The sequence below is a fragment of the Pseudonaja textilis genome, chromosome 1, assembly GCF_049901715.1.
Source record: "Pseudonaja textilis isolate UNSWEBS1 chromosome 1, rPseTex1.2, whole genome shotgun sequence".
Taxonomy (NCBI): Eukaryota; Metazoa; Chordata; class Lepidosauria; order Squamata; family Elapidae; genus Pseudonaja; species Pseudonaja textilis.
The window spans coordinates 214716898-214731716 of record NC_141990.1 but is presented as its reverse complement, the minus strand read 5'-3'; the positions used below and the strand labels follow the sequence as shown (position 1 = coordinate 214731716).

The window sequence follows — 14819 nt, the reverse complement described above, 5'->3', positions numbered from 1 at the left end:
TCAATAGTGAAGGTGCAACCGTGGACTATTAGTAAGGCAACAGGCTTATAGATCAGAACATGATAACATTGTGCTAAGCCATCCCAAATGATAACACTGTGGCCTTCAGTTAAACTGATGGAAAAGAGAATGTGCATAATAATTTATCATATAGTTCAATATATAAAGTACCCTAGCCCCACCTACCTAGAACACATAGTTAAATGATAAAACCTCTATCAGCTCCTAAGTTTCCTATTTATATTGCAATATTGGATGCAACTGCATGAGGGGAAGAAGTTGAATCAAGCTACCATGAAAAAGGCACATTCCTTCATCATATTAAAATATTTGAAAATTATATAGAACATATTAGAATACATAGTTCGGCACACTCATTTCTACTGAACTCAGATGATCACAACAGACCAAAGACCTTTTTCACAAAGCCAAGTTTATTCTTCTGACTCCTTAAGAGTTATTTCTGATTTCCGGAAATAAGCCTTCTATTTCTCATAATAATTACAAGGACAAGAATCACACAGGCCTGTCCAAACTCTCGAAGACATTTGTTGTTGTGAGGGAATAACATATTGATACACAAGAGATATTTTTGTGTCAAATGCACAAAACCAAACAGTCTTGTGTTGAAGGTAACATTTCACAGGAAGTATGTTGATTATATAGGAATAATAGTAATATAAAAAAACTTGTTCAGGATGACGATGAGAAAGGGAATAAATTAAAATTTACATTATACTTGAAATCCAACTGAGGCCAAAACTCTGCAGAAAATGCATCAAATAATAAGCAGGCAAAGCCTTTTTCCTGTACTCAAACAATTGAGAACATTGAGATTTCTATTCCCTTTATCTTCTTCTATAAACAAAGATAAAGTCTTATACTTCACCCACATACAGCCTCAGTACTCATTAAAAATGGCAGATAAAGGTCACATTCTACTCTTTGGGCACAAGGACCTTCTCTTTCTTTCATAACTTTCCCTGAGAAATACAGTCTGCAAGCTAAATAAATATTCATAACATGTTGCACCTGAATTTTGATCCTATTATTGTGGGGGCACTTCAACAGTCATGACTTCAGAGACCAGACACAAGTAGCATTTGTTCAGCGCCACTCTATCTTCAAATGGTCACTGAATGAATGGCCATAGCTTGAGGACTACTTTTAATCCTTTTTAAAAACCTAAATGAAGCCATAATACCATATTTTTCTAACTATAAGACGCACTTTCCCCTATCCCAAAAGTGGGCAGAAATGTCTGTGCGTGATAGTGAATGTTGTGGTGGGGGGGGAAAGGGGGTTGGTGCGGCAGCAGCAAATGCTGCTGGCAGGGAACACTGGACTCTTCGCAGCTGATTGGTGGTTGGATCAGCCTCCCAGAATACTTAGGCAGCAGGATTGCTGCTACCACTGATTGACGCCATTCGCCACCACCAAATGGCGGTGATTGGCAGGAGCGATCCCCGCCGCCTAGAACAGCTGATTGGAGGTATTCCGGGAGACCGATCCAACCTCCAATCAGCCGCTCGGCAGTGAAGGCTCCAGCGTTCCCCGGTGATGGCAGCAGCTCAGCTCAGTTGACTGGTAGTGGGTACAACAGAGCGGAGCCCTGATAAGCCATGTACCGGGGCTGCAATAACGTGCTGAAGCTGACCAGGCTGTTTGCTGCAAGGATGCTAGCCAGATGAATACCGGATGGATGCTGGGAGGCAGAGGCAGATTTTTTTTCTTGTTTTTCTTCCCAAAAGCTAGGTGCATTTAAGTTCAGGAGCATCTTATAGTGAAAAAAATGTAGTATATACTTTTAAAAATCAACCCCACTATCATTTTTTTTCAAGCTTTTAGAACCAGTTGCTTTGCACAGTTGTCTAGTTCTTAGAAGCCAAGGGCTTGTTTTCCTGCATATTTGAAACTGTCAACAGGTAATTTTCCCACCCTGTCTCTCCTTCACACCCACACCCTTTCACAAGCTGCTACTAAAATGCAGCCATTTTGCTATATTGTTTTGCACTTCTCGTGAGGTAAAGCTTAACAGGATACTTTCTTAAATAGCTCAATAAATTTGTAAGACAGGCTTCAAATTAATATTGACTCTAACAGAGTCCAGCTGCTGCAGCTTCACTTGAATGCCAATTACCCTCCCTTGACACTCCTCATATTGATAATACCAGTCTAACCTCAGGAAGATTAAGTTACTGGATATTACAGATATAGCAAAGCAATAAACAAGTCAAAAAGCACAGAAAAGGGTGTGGAGTCACAGTTTTCAGGCATCCCAAAGATAGATCACTTTGGCAACTTCAGAAAACATTTGCCCCTGAAGCAAAAATGTCAAAATGGTAGCATCACGATGGCACCCATCCCAAAATTTACTGCCTAAAGCAACAATTTCACATTACTTCACAACAGAGCTGCCCCAGGTCTGGTACAGAAAATGAAGAAAAGTGAGGGAGGGGAAGGAAGTATTTAGTGAAAAGCTTTTATGGATTTAAACCAATTTGGGACTGCTATTAGCGCTTTATCCTCCTAATAACAAACTGATGAACAAACAAAGGCAAAGGACCAATAGTCTTTAAAAAACATACTGGTATATCAGAGAGGCTGCTATATAAGAAACTCCCACAGATTGTGTCAGTGAAATGGACACCATTTGTCTTTTACTTTTTAAAGCAACTACTGAGAAACTCCTGGACAAATTACACCAAATGCAAATTGCACCAGCAAATTGTGCTTCATGCAAATGCACATAAAATCACAACAGCTGCGTTAACAGCTTTAGAGAAGTGCTACTTTAGACAGCTGTCTACACACTCACTTAGCATCGAGAGGCTTAAAAATCTTCCGTAGAGGATAATTTTTCACTTAGAATGAGAATGAGTTATAAATAGAGATGCATCCTATTTAATAAAAGGTTGTACAGACTGTACAGAAGTGTTTCAACACAGTTCCAACTTTATTTAAGGTGTTCTGATCTTGAAATCCCCATATTTCAATCCCAAAGTAGAACCCTTTCTATTTTGTAGAATCACTTCCAGAGGTCAAAGCAGCTTGTTTTGAATTAAAACTCAAAATATTCCATCTAGTAGGTTTGTTTACCATTCCATTTTTAAAGAACCTGTGTAATTTCTGCATCTATATAAACTTGTATTTCTAATCTGAAGTCTAGCATAACTTTGAATCACCCATCTTTTATTATATGACTATGACATCATAGCTTGACAAGCTACATCAACACAGCTACTCTACTTTGTCAATTATGGCTTATGCCCTAGCTTTAATCTGAATCAATCATGCAGATGATCAGAAAAGTAGGAGTAAAAACAAAACATGATCTAGCACAACGTTTAAATGTAATTAAGATTAAGATCGGCAGATCAACACAGTGATCCCATGAGTCATATTGCTAAGGGTGTAGTCTAAGGACATCCAACTTAGGGGACCACTCTGTTTCATGACTACAATACTCAGTAATAAATGTTTTTTAGAATAATTATAATCACAATATTACATCAACTGAATTCAGAATGTAAGATTTACTTCTCTAAAGCAGTTTCCTTCTTTCTCCGTACCTTCACAATTAAAAAGTTGTAACAACTTGGGGAGAAAAAAAACTATGAGAAGAGTTCAATAAAACATTGCCTGTTTCCTATTATTGCTTCGAACAATGTTCTGCTAATTTCATCCACGGGACTCCCACAGAATGAAAAGTCTGCTGCAGAAAGTGGACTTCTTAAACTGCCAAATGATTGTTATCAGCTTGTTATTTTAATAGACCTTGCACTTTAAAATAAGCTTAAACCATCTTCTCCTTCTCTAGTTACAGAAGGCACAATCAACCTCTAGCCATGTAGAAGAATATATAGAATGTCAATCTCTGTTTACTATGCATTTCATGCAGCTCTAATTGCCAATTGTCTTTAGAAGCCTCTCATGTGGCAAAGAACAAACCAGCATCAGACTCCACATTTGCAGGGTGCAGGTGGGTTTCTTCTCACTTGATGCAGCCTGTCAAAAACAGTATTGCAATTGTACATTTTTACAGACATGAAGGAATGTGTGGCTCCTTAAACAATCACCCTCAGCAATAAAGACACAACTACATGTTTGAATTCCCCTGCAAAAAGTGATTTATAGCAAGTTAGTGGTTAAGGTACCAAGCTAGAAACCAGGTGACTGTGAGTTCTAGTTCCGCCTTTAGACACGAAAGAAGCTGGGTCACTTTGGGTTAGTCACTCTCCCTCAGCCCAACTCATGTCATAGGACTGTTGTGAGGAAAACAAGGGGAAGAAGGAATATTAGTATATCTGCCACCTTAAGTTATTTATAAAACTGATAAAGAAGGGATAAAAATAATAGAATTAATTATAGAAATGTGTATGATACTTTCAAAGGTTTTGCTCTAAAAATCTATAAGATGCAATGTGCTTCCCAAAGACCATGTCCTACTCTTCTGCATTTGCTTTTGCAGCCATAACTTCAATTTTTAATTAAAACTGCATGCAAAGTGTGTCACCCACAAATACGCCAACACACATTTTTCATTGTATTTTGGTTAAAAATTTGAGGGTCTGTTTATCCACACTTGGGAGTATATACGGTACTTCCTTACATTGTATGCATTAGTTGTAAAATAGGCTTCCCTTGATTGCTTAAAGGAAATACATTTTCATTATATTTTCCAACAATTGTTTTTCAGAAAGCAAGTTTGTAGCAATGGAAATAAAAGATATATAGACATGTTTTTACATGCAAAATACAATATCTGAATATTTTTTCCAGGTACATCCACCTTGTTTTTTGTCAGTTTTCACTGTACAGATTTCCCAACCCATATATAATCTTCCCACATCCAAGATTCAGAATGCTATAATTCAAACCTAGTTAGGAAAGAATAGATTATGAAGGCCACATTAAGTTTTCTACAACCTTACAATCTACAATGTCTACAACACTTTGGAACCTTTGGGATTTAACTTACTCAAAATATCTTTTTTTTTCCACATAGCATCCATAAGATAAATTCTGTGATCTTTTTATTGTGGGATAAATTAACTTTTCTGCATTATAAAGGAGCTGCATCTTCATAAAACTAATTTTCAGCACTGTTGACACCACTACCATGAAAAAATATGTGTTAACAACTGTAGCATTTGCCACAAAGAATTTGATAACTAAGTAGTTATAAATAGGGCCCATATGGCAGTGACCAATGCTTAAAGATCCCATGCTGTTATCTTTCCATGGAAAGAACTGTCTGCTTCAAATGGATCTAAAGCTACAGTACTTTTTTTTTTCTTTCTGTGACAGTCTTCCTGAAATTCTATTAGGGCTATTATACATCTGCTGGGCCCCCTGCTTTTGAACTCTCCTTTAACGGTCATTTTCATCTCAAATATCAGCAGGGGAGGATCAAATCAGAGGTCTGTCACTTTATTTATTTATAAGGACATTTGTAGTCTGGACTATGAGGCAGATACACCAAACTCATCACAATTGTGTAACAATAGAAGCAGTTTCATTTGGCATCGCATATGATGTGTGTAAAATCCAACACTGGCATTTAGGTGTTGAATTAACATTAAAAGATGATCAGCAGTACTAGGTGTGGTTAAAATGTAGGAAGTCCTTGATTGAGTTTCAACATCCTTTTTTAAAATAAAATCAGTCAGGATGGGAATAGCTACCTAAAACTGTTGTTTCTGTTCCCACTCCCAGGAAGAAATACAAGACTAGATAAAATACAAGTCTGACTCAATAGCTTTTATGACAATTTAATGATGCTAACAGAGCAATTGTAAAATATTATGAGCATGACAAATATCAGGTTTAAGTTTCAAAACAGCCCCAGCCCAATTCTTAGTGACAGACAGAATTATCTGACTTGTTGCAAGTATCTGGCCAAAATTCTGATTTGAGAAGAAACTATTTATTTCATGCTGCCATAAAGATAACCTTTATTGTTATTTTTTTCTGTGAATAAAGAGGCTACGTCTGATCATTCAGGTACCAAAGCTGGCTTCAGGATCATAGAACTAGATGGGATCCTGATCATTCAGTTCACCTCATGGTCAGCATCCAAACCCAAACTAAAGCTAAAGACACATGGCTGTTTAATTTCTACTTGGACATACATCGTGCATGGAGGCCCACCAATACCTTGAGTAACCTCCTCTTCTGTCAAAGTACTCTCTCTGTAAAGAAGTTTTCCTAACCCTCCATTAGCATTTGCCTTCCTATATCTTAATTCCATCACTCTGCAACAAGAGAACCAGACATGATCTTTTATAGGAAAACCTTTCAAATCTTTGAAGAACGCTCTCATATTCCCACGCCATTGACTTTTCTCAACACTAAATATACTCAGTTCCTTCCATCTCTCTCCATATGAAAGTTTCTAGACCCCAATCAACTGCTCAAATTCTGACCCCAAATTGCCCCCTCTATTGATGTTCACCTCATAGAACAAGTCAGTCTTGAGCCTTTGTTTTTATATCACTTTTAATACATATAGAATGCAACAAGAATAGGAATAAATTGTATAATGAAATCCATTTCAGCAGTGGGCTAGGACTCAGTTTACTTCATGGAGATAAAGCAGGCTCCATATGAAACAGATATTGACATTCTCCAGAAACTTTTTATAACAAGTATGTGATGACCCAGGGTGGGATACAAAATAAACACAGTCACAGAAAACAGGTGAAACCCCTTTTATTCCTTCACTTTGCTTCTAAGCTCCAAATATCCTTGACTGGAGACAAAAAAACTCCCACACAAGCAGTTACAAGAAGGAGGAACTGCCATTTAAATTATAAAGAATAAAAAAACAACACAAACCAGGCAAGATAAGGGCTTGAAGATGTCCACAGATATCAGAACACATGGGAAGGACGCCAAACTGAGAGAGGAACAATAAACTTAGAGATATTTCCACACTTCATTTCCAGCACTTGTTCATATGCATGTCCGTCCTCTTATCCAGTTATCACAGCTGCAGCTCATGAAGAGGATCAAGGCCCTCTCCTTCCCCCCGTAGACCACTCTCTCCCTTATCCTCTCTACCCTGCATGCCCTAGGATGGAGAGGGGATGGCCTGGGTCCTCTCTGAAAGCCCAGACGGTCTCTGCCCTTCCCCAGCCTCCTCCACAACTCCGGAGCCACACTTCCACTCCCTGTCGGCTGTTCCTCCTCCCCCTCAGAGTCAGTCTCTACCAGGGGCATGACAATGTATGAGAAACATGGTTCTGTAGATTTGAATAAATGCAATATTACCAGCACTAGACAGTATGGACAAATTACAAATCTGGAAATGGGAAACTGCAGATTCTCCTGAAAAGGATCTAAGGCAGGGCTGTCAAACTCCCAGCCCGCAGCCAGATGTGTCACATGCTGGCCACGCCCATGACTGGTTTAGCAAAGGGGGGGAAGTCCCAATATGTCACATGTTGCCATGATGACGTGAGTTTGACACCCCTGATCTAAGGTCTCCTATCACCCATAGTTGTATTAGTTGTGTGTCACTGAGATAATACTTAGCCCGATACTTATACCATATAATGCAAAATTTCTGTTCTCTTAAAATTATGAATCCTTAATGTCAGACATTATCTGACTAGTAACATTGACTTTCCAGAACCTTTCCTATTATCTTATAATATTTCCTGTGGAAAGATATTTCTCAAACTTATTGTATGCTACAGGGAATTACTACTACAGTTTCTCCTGCTGTAACCAGCAACAGGACTTAATTGATTGACCAGCATTACCATATTAAGAGTATTATTTGTAGCAATCAATACAGTTAGAGGGGAAAGAAGGAAAACATACAGCATAATCACTTAAAAAAGAACCATTGGTGGTGACAACACAAGATCAACTTTTGAAGAGCAGCCCAATGTCTTTTAAAATATAACATTCTAATCTTAAATACATACTTCTTTTAAACAAACAGTGTCTTGGCAAAAAAATGGCAAGTATTAGTTTGGTCTTCTAAATTCATTAGATTTATAACCAATGGTCTTCTAAATTCATTAGATTTATAACCAGATTTCTTCTAGGCATCAGCATGAAAGGTGCTTCTTGGTCCAACTGTTCTTACCACAACAATCCCCTGACAATATTGATTCGTGTCAACCAAAGTCAGCCTCCATGACTTTGTAAGAAGTTGAACCTGAGTCCCCAGTCCTCAACAGGGACACACACACATGCTATATTTTATCTGTTCAGCTTGGATCACCATCCCAAGCATCAGCAAAGATAACCAATAACTTGTCAAATTCAACTTTTTTATTTTCATTGGGAAATGCCTATGCCTGCAAGCTGGTGTGAGAGTTCATAAGAACAAAGGGGACAGGCAGGAAATACCACAAATGAAGGCTTATGGTGGATCAGTAAGAAATGTGCTGGGCCTCCAGGGATTTGAAATGTGAACTCCTTGTTCCAAAACCGACTGAAGAATCTGTGCAAATACACAAGGTCTCCCCCTTCACACCTCTGTCTCTGCAAATCAAACTTACCTTATAATTGCTGGAATTTACCCACGAGGTAGCAAGACCATCAACCATTTTGTCCAGCATGGTCTGATCATGTTCAAGGTCAGCAGATTTCTGTTTATCTGAGAAATAATCTATCAGTTCTTGGCCAACCTGAAGACGTTTCCCAACATCTTTCTGCAGGACCTGCATCAAGCAGGACTCCATTGTGGGTTCCATAATGTTCTAGAAAGAGGGCGGAGACAAAAATGAAACTAGAGGGCGGCAGGTTTGAAAAGTCCTCCTGTAGATATTATCCTTGAGGTCGTCTGTTTGAAGAAGGTTACCAAGGTCCTGGATTTCAAAGATGTGATTTTGGGAATGACAACAATGCACCATGTGTGTCTAAAGAACAGCTGGCAGGTTATGAAAAGTTCAAATCAAAAAACTAGTAATAGATAAATAAAACAGAAAGCAGACCAGCCAGGGTGTAGGACCAGGTTTGTGGTGCTTTCCAAATCAGCAGTCCATCCTGAAAGAAATTTTAAAGAGGCAAAAGTTAGCGACAAATATTAAGCAGAAATGTACATTGCACAAAATCCCAAATTAGATATCTGACATTTCCATTTAGAAAGGATTTTCACTGCAGTTCTTTTTCAACTCACCATTATGACAAATAATTAAGGTTCTAAAAATGGGGAGTAAAAACTTGCATGTTTTTGTATCTTCTGTAGTATGTCTGTCTTAAATTTAAAACATGAAGCTTTAATGTAATAAGATGCTAAGTATTCAGAAAATGAGCACGCGCACACACACACACATCACCCCATTTTGTTCGGTAACAAAAACATGAATCTATAATGGACTATCAGGAATCATATTTAAAAAGAGAAGACACTGTACTACAGGATCTATGCATCCAAACCAGGTTAAGTACTACATCAAGGGGGGAAAAGGGAGAAAATGCACAACCAAGACACAGAACTAGCAAGGTTTAGGATAGTCTTAAGGAAAATCAATACTGGATGATGATTTTTAAATACTAAAACAAGCATCACATTTATAATATGGCTTAACTGATACTGTGGGAGACGTTCCACAATCAGAAATGTACTGCAGCGCAAGCAATACACTGACATGAACGTTACATCATTCACAACACTCCCATATAGCATCTAACAGGTCTCCATATATCTTTGCCCCCTTTGGGATTTTCTGAACTGTGCCTGTCTTTCCCACTGAATGTTGTCATGTTCGCAGGATCCTTGCTAGATGTACAGCTATTTGGATGCAATGAAGGGAAGCTTCTTCTCTCGTTACACATTGATTCTATTTTTCAGCAGCTTGTTAAGTGAGGCATGGCTTTCTCAGGGCTTGCTATACTTGCACCCGAAAACAGGTGAGCTAAAGAGGTGCTAAGGAGAAAGCAAACAGCCTTACCACATAGCATTGTCAGATATCTTCCTGCTTGACTTGATATAAAGTTCTTCTTGTAAAATACAGCACTTGGTTTCTACCAGACATTATAATATCCAAGTAGATTCAAAAGTTACTCATTTGATCTACTTGTCCACAGAACATTCCTTCAGAAGCTTGGAAGACTATTACATGTTTGTTTGTGTGTGTGTGTGTGTATGAACTTGAAATGACCATGAATGTTCTGTTTAGTGAGCAATAGCATTCACCTTAGTTCTCTTCCATGAATCTCATGTTTACCGTGTGAGTGTGTGTGTGTGTGTGTGTGTGTGTGTGTGTGTGTGTGTGTGTGTTTATAAGCACTTATTTTTAGCAAAGGCAAGAGTGGCTTACAAATCCTTGGCTATTTTTCCAGGGCATTTTAGGTCTTCCTGAATAATTTTATACTGTGTTCTGAGAATAATTTTTAACCATTCTTAGGAAGATTGCCTATTCAACCTCTCAAGATGATATATTCATAGATCAACAGAACTCCAAAGCATTAGAAATGCTTCTTAAACTTTTCCAGAGAGTTATGTATCCATATTCATTTTTTTTTTCAGAGAACTTCAGATTTGGAGCAAGGCATTAGAAGGCCTCTAAAATCTAAAATTCTCATAGGGACAAAGGGAACCAAAGTTTGTGAGATTTCTACAGTGACTGGCCCAAAGCAACCTAGATTGTTTAATGAAGCTAGCTTTGATTATTGGATTGAAATGACTATATTAAGGGGCAATTAATACCAGTGGCCCACTGCATGACGATACTGTGCTTAAATTTCCATGTCCTTCATTTACTCAGACTCTCTTTATAAATCAGCATCAATCACATGAAGCTTTGACAATATTCAGTAAGAAAGATACAGTATTTAAAACTTCAGAAAGGAGAATCTGCATTTATCAAATTGTGCATGTGTATGTATGGTTAAAATCTTATGATATCATAAAATCTTGCAAGACTTTAGCATTCAAACATGAAATCACAAGAGAAACGAACTTTCAGAAAGAGAACACTGAAATCTTGTGAACTGCTGGAGTGAGAATTCTGAAATCTCAACATGTCAATTATTGTCTTTTGTATTTTGGTACCCAATAATACATGAGAAAAATTTTGTCATCAGTTCTCCTTCTGAAAAAGCTGCTGGATCTACCATATTCATATGTAGATTCAATATAAATTTGCTAATATAAAAGCTGGATTAATCACATCGGTGTTGGAATATTCTAACTGCTCAATTTTACACATGTCCAGTCAAAAGTAAACCTAATTTCAAACTTATCTGGGAGCCAGCCATCTTGAATAAATTGATAGTATAGGTTAGTTCTCAACTTATGATAACTTACCATCACAATTGAGCCCAACTTTTCATTGCTAAGTGTGGCAGTTAATTGTTTTTTTCCCCATTTTACAACATTTTACTAAGCAAATCCCTGCACTTGTTAAGTGATGATCCATTCATTTGATCATTGAGCAAATCTGGCTTCCACATTGTCTTTGCTTAATGGAAGCCACTGGGAAGGTTATAAATGGTGATGACATGACTCTGGGATCATATATGCCATAAATATATGTCAGTTACCAAGCGTCTGCATTTTGATCATGTGGCCATGGGGAATGGTGCAACAGTTATAAGTCTGAAAACTGGTCATGTCACTTTTTTCAGGTGTAATTCCAGGTGTAACTTCAAATGATCACTAAATGAATGGTTGTAAATTGAGGGCTACCTATATAAATTCCAAATATCAGGTATCATGATACCTACTGGCAAAGTTCTCTAATCTCAGACACCTGGCATCCTCAGGATTTCTTTCCGAAGGCAATCAGGCTCCTAAGCTGACACACTCCTATTTCTAATGCAACTGAAGCCATGAAATTAAATACCATAGACTATCATAATTCAAATAGAAAAAGTTGGATTAAACTGTCACTATTCAGACTTGTTATGACTACTAATTTAATGACTTCTCTGAGATAACACCAAATAAATGCAGGGGCACTTTGTTCTATTACCCAGGTTATTATAAGAAGCGCAACCATAGGTGCAATCCACATGCTCATTTGAAAGAAATTTACATTGCAATGATTGGTATGTACGTTTGCAGAAACCTGAGTTGACAAAATATGCATTCTTAATCTCTTAACTTGTTTCACCAGCTAAGGGAAGACAAAAATACAACCGTGCAAGAGGTTAACAACAGATTGCTTAGAGTAATTGTGATTAGCTAAAGGATTGCTTATAAAAACTGAATTCTTGTTTCTATCACTACCACACAACACGGTACACTAGCAAAAAATGATGCGAGCAAGCAAGAATAGGGACTCCCAACTCAGAAACCATCGAAGAAATATTTCCTTAAAACCATCTGAAGCACCTTTCAGGCATCCGGTATTACCAGACTCCTTCATCCAACAAGTTTGGATATGCTTGTTTTGGCTGCTTGTTAAGAGCAATTTTAGAATGAGTAAGTAAATAAATAATAACTCCCTCACTTTATCATGTTAAACAGTGACTTTAACAATGAATTGGATTACACAACCTGAATTTTCAGCAAGATAAGTGGCACCTCTGCTAACATGCAAACTATCAGGGATGGGTAATACATTTCTAGGCCCAAGTTTATGGCTTAACAAATATTTCTTCCCAATACTAGTAAGCAGTAATTCATGTTTCACTGGGCACTGAAACAATTCAAAATTTTGCTTTTATTCCATTTAGAATTATTTGAGTTCATTTAAGTGAGTATATTCAGACTAAGCAGGACTTGTGTTGTCTAAAGGCTGGATAGCTAACTTTACTGTTTGCAATCTTATCTTCTTCTTCTTCATCACCATCACCCTCATCACAGCATCATCATCATCATGAATGCCTTTCACTCAGCAGTGCAAGGCTGCATAGTTAGCATTTCCTCTTTCCATTACACCACCATGAGATAGATGATCTGGTGACCTTCCATGATTGAGACCGGCCCTGAATATAGGCCTCTCCAGCACCTACCCAACTCCTTAACCACATGAAATACGTACATAGAGAATTAACGTGAGTTTTACTTTGTCCTTTTCCTACAATCCAAGCCCCAAAGCACTACTTGTAAGCAGAACTTCCCACAGACCCAAGGACACACTGCAGGTTCATGACAACAGGGCCAATTCTCCTGTATCACTTTACCAGCAGCTGCAGCCTCGCTCTTCCCTGCCCCCTTAAAACAAAATGAATTTCCCTCATGTGTGTACTCTACTTTATTAAATCTGACAGATACACAATCTCCTCCTGTCCTCCGGCCATGCTCCAGTCCTTCAACCTTGCAACCATGACTTGAAATAGAAGGAAACTCCTGTCTGTCTGCAGAGAACAGTCTCTTTGCCCTTAAAGTACTCAAGTCCCAGCAAGTCTCTTTTCATTTGGTGAAAAGAGGGCAGATCTAATAATAATAATAATGTGACATGCCTCTGCTTCTGCAAAAGAAAAAAAAAAGTAGGGCATGCTTGAAGGAAAATGGGTCAAGTTCAGCACTAAAGTGTGTGAATGGAGCAAAGAGTTTTTTTAAAAAGCCTTGATACGTAAACAAGCAGAGCAAGATCTAAAGGCATCGTGCCATCCAAAACATTAGAAGTGTAGTCTTTATCAAATCAAAGGAGATTTCTGCAGATCTGTCTCTTCTTTCCCTTATCGATGTAGGAGGAAAGCCCCCTTCATCTGCACGGCAAAGAATCAAAGACTTAAGCTGCCATGAGCTGCAGCTCACTTATCAGACTTCCTCCTTTTTTCCAGGTCATCATTCCTACAATCCTCTTCTTTTATGAAAAGCAGCCAGAGCCCGTAAAGTAAACCAATTCCTCCAAAACCAATTCCTCTCACAGAAGAGCTGCCGGTTACGCTGCTGTATTCTGTTACTGCCTGCTTTTCCATCATTTTAACAGAAACATTTATTTTAAAAGAATAAATATCATGAGGAATGCTCAGCCAACTGCTAAGATTCCAGCTGAAGTCTCAGATATTGGACAAGAAATTGCATAGCAATGAGAAGAAAAGAAAAGAAAAAGAAGTCCCACAGGTTTTTAAATAATGAGTTGTAGGACATTGCAAATGTAATCAAAAATATCAAAGGACCTTGTCTTTTGCCTACTTTTGTTTTATTTGGTCCTATGCTAGGATAATTTCATTTGGCTGCCCCTGTGCATTTTTGCTCTCTTCTAAAAAAGGATTATCTTCCCTCCCCTATGTTTTTTTCAAAACAAGAATGAAGTCAATCAGTGGTTCTTTTTCCCTTTTATTTCTTCAGCAACATTTAACAATGTCACTGATTTTTGTTTCTGTTTACCTTTGCCCTTGTTTAGTAAATTCAGACTTCCCTCCCCCCTAATTTTTTTTTGCATCCGAGTTGTAAATCAGACTGCAAACCTTAGAGCCAAACTGAAGACTTTTCTTTTGTGAAGTACTTACATATGATTCTATCTATGCTAGGAATGGGGTTCTACTCACAGGATGACTTCCAGGAAAACAGGAGGGAATGTATTAAGAACTATCCTGAACAACAGGACAAGGGTTCCTGGAGGCTGCAAAAGGAAGAGTTAATTAGAAAATAAACAGGGTTTTAAGATTGGAGGAAGAAGAAACATTACTAACTTGCACTATAGTGATTACACTACACTGATAACTGACGTTGCAAAAGATCTGAAAGATCTAAAAGCCAAGCAAGACGACGACAATGGGATTGAAATTAAATATAAAGATGACCAAATAAATTACAAGTAGAAGCAGCAGCCATGGAATTTGACAATGAAGATCCTAGGAGCTGTGGTGGCGCAGGGGTCGGAATGCAGTATTGCAGGCTAATTCAGCTTACTGCCAGGAGTTTGATCCTAACCAACTCAAGGTTGACTCAGCCATCC

At 38.1% G+C, this 14819-nt stretch overlaps 1 protein-coding gene across 1 annotated transcript in view; it reads right to left on the bottom strand.

Moving 5' to 3' along the window:
- CLASP1 (cytoplasmic linker associated protein 1) overlaps nucleotides 1-14819 on the bottom strand; it is a 238772-nt gene that overhangs the window by 184224 nt on the left and 39729 nt on the right. The window contains exon 2 of the mRNA XM_087920454.1: nucleotides 8520-9006. Coding sequence (XP_087776580.1) covers nucleotides 8520-8714 — 195 coding nt within the window. The 5' untranslated portion in view covers nucleotides 8715-9006. The remainder of the gene's footprint in view (nucleotides 1-8519; nucleotides 9007-14819) is intronic.